The sequence below is a fragment of the Passer montanus genome, unplaced genomic scaffold (assembly GCF_014805655.1).
Source record: "Passer montanus isolate IOZ18808 unplaced genomic scaffold, ASM1480565v1 scaffold62, whole genome shotgun sequence".
NCBI lineage: Eukaryota > Metazoa > Chordata > Aves > Passeriformes > Passeridae > Passer > Passer montanus.
The window spans coordinates 3,600,308-3,602,434 of record NW_024371260.1 but is presented as its reverse complement, the minus strand read 5'-3'; the positions used below and the strand labels follow the sequence as shown (position 1 = coordinate 3,602,434).

Sequence of the window (2,127 nt, the reverse complement as noted above, 5' to 3'; positions counted from 1 at the left end):
CGCCCATCCGCGCCGTGCGGGCGGGCCCCGGTCCCGCCGCGCTGTCCGCAGCCTCCATCCGGGCCTGGGCCCTTCGCCTCCCGCAGCCCGCAGCTCGGCCCGGCCCCTCCCCGCCGTCCCTCGCGGCGCTGCCCACCCCGCTCACCCCCGGTCCCTCTGTGTCTCGCTCACCCTGTCCCGCTCTCTCCCCCTGCAGCAGAAGAAGCCTGCGGCGAAAGGTGGCAAGAAAAAGAAGCAGGTTCTGAAGTTCACGCTGGACTGCACGCACCCCGTCGAGGATGGCATCATGGACGCCGCCAACTTCGTGAGTTCGGGGCCTCCCCGGGAGCCGTGGTGGCTCCGCCGCCCTCGGGGCCCTTCCAGGGTGATGCTCCGCTCCCAGCGGCCCCGAACGTCCCTGGAGCCATCCCTCGGCTCTGCCCTGCTGCCTTGAGGCCATCCCATGGGCAGAGGAGCAGGGAGTGCTGGGGCTGGGGGTGAGGCTGGGTTTGGAACATTTTGTAGTTAAAGCACAAGCGTTGTCCCTGTCCACGGGCAGTTTCCCTGTCTGTCTCTGCTGGGTAAGTTTGTGTCGTGGCAGGGATGTAGCCAGGCCAGGGATGCTGCAGTTTGTCAGCATGAACCTGTGCCCGTCCACTGCACTCCAGCGTGGGCCTTGGCGAGTGGGGCTGAGGGAGCTCAGGGAGCCTGACCCCGCTGTCCTGGCTGTCCCTTGGGGGGCAGGGACATGTCCAGCACGGCCTGGCCTGGGGAAGGGGCTGTCCCGAGCTCTGGGGGCAGCGTGCGTGTGGAGGCTGACGCTGCGCTCCTCCCGCAGGAGCAGTTCCTGCAGGAGCGCATCAAGGTGAACGGCAAAGCGGGAAACCTGGGCGGGGGCGTGGTGACCATCGAGAGGAGCAAGAGCAAGATCACCGTCACGTCAGAGGTGCCCTTCTCCAAGAGGTGAGGAGGGACACGCCGCTCCTGCTGGGCCCTGGGCAGGAGGGGCTGCCAGGGAAAGGTGTCAGAGTGCGGGAGCCGTGCTGCAGTTTGTGCTGCCTGACTGGCTGCTCTTCCCAAATGATGTATGGCACAGGAATGTGTTTGATATTCCAGCTGGGAAGGGTCCTGGGCTGGGCACTGAGGGGGCCTGCAGCCAGAAGGGGCTGAGGGGACACTTTGGGGGTGTCTGCAGACAGGAGGACCAAAATCCCCCTCATCTTGTGGGGTTTTGGTCCTCCTTGGGCCAACATCAGCAAAGTGTGGTTGTGCCACATTGTTCCCCTCGTGCCGTGGTGCTCTGGCTCTCTGCCCGTGCTCCAGGCTGCCTGTCCTTGGGCTGGCACTGGCACACCAGGCTGTGCCACGGCAGAGCTGGCTCAGGAGCTGGCTGGGAAAGGCAGAGCTGTGTGGGTGGAGGGCGTGCCCTGCCCTGTGAGCACCTGCCTTTCTCCCAACACTGTTGCCCCACGTTGCTGCCACAGCTGGCACATCCCAGCAGCGGGTGTCCAGCATCCCAGTGGAGATTCCCTCTGGGGTGGGTGCACAGCACTGGGCTCACAGATCTCCCAGCATCCATGCCAGCCATTCCCTGGTTGCAGTGTTTCCTGGAAGGAGCTTTGCTGGGAGGTGGCCAGCGGGCTGTGTTGGTCCTGCTGGAGGTGGGAGCTGCAGGAATAAAGGTTTATCAGCCACAATGGCACCTGGGGGCTGGCAGGGGCAGAGGGGCACCGCTGTCAGCCGTGCCTCTCCCGCAGGTACCTCAAGTACCTGACCAAGAAGTACCTGAAGAAGAACAACCTGCGGGACTGGCTGCGCGTGGTGGCCAACAGCAAGGAGAGCTACGAGCTGCGCTACTTCCAGATCAACCAGGATGAGGAGGAGGAGGAGGAAGAGGATTGAGCCCCGCCGCCGCTGACGGCCATTTTGTACAGTTTCACTTTTCTGCAATAAACAGCGGCAGAGTTGTTCATAGCCCGTGCTCGGTGCCGGCTCCGGGGTCGGGATTTGAGGAGATTTTGTGGGGGTTTGGGGCTTTTCGGGGAGCGGCTCGCGGTGGGCGTGGCGATGGGCGTGGCCATGCTCACGGGGGCGGGGCGATGGGCGTGGCCCCGGGGGGCGGGGCCGGCTCTCGCCATCTTGGCGCGG

General features: G+C 65.0%; 1 protein-coding gene across 1 annotated transcript in view; it reads left to right on the top strand.

Annotated features, from left to right (window-relative positions):
* Positions 1-1,953, top strand: part of RPL22 (ribosomal protein L22) — a 2,081-nt gene extending 128 nt beyond the window's left edge. The window contains exons 2-4 of the mRNA XM_039727631.1: positions 196-304; positions 818-942; positions 1,737-1,953. Of these exons, the coding sequence (XP_039583565.1) occupies positions 196-304; positions 818-942; positions 1,737-1,881 (379 nt within the window). The 3' untranslated portion in view covers positions 1,882-1,953. The remainder of the gene's footprint in view (positions 1-195; positions 305-817; positions 943-1,736) is intronic.
* Positions 1,954-2,127: the final 174 nt, after the last annotated feature.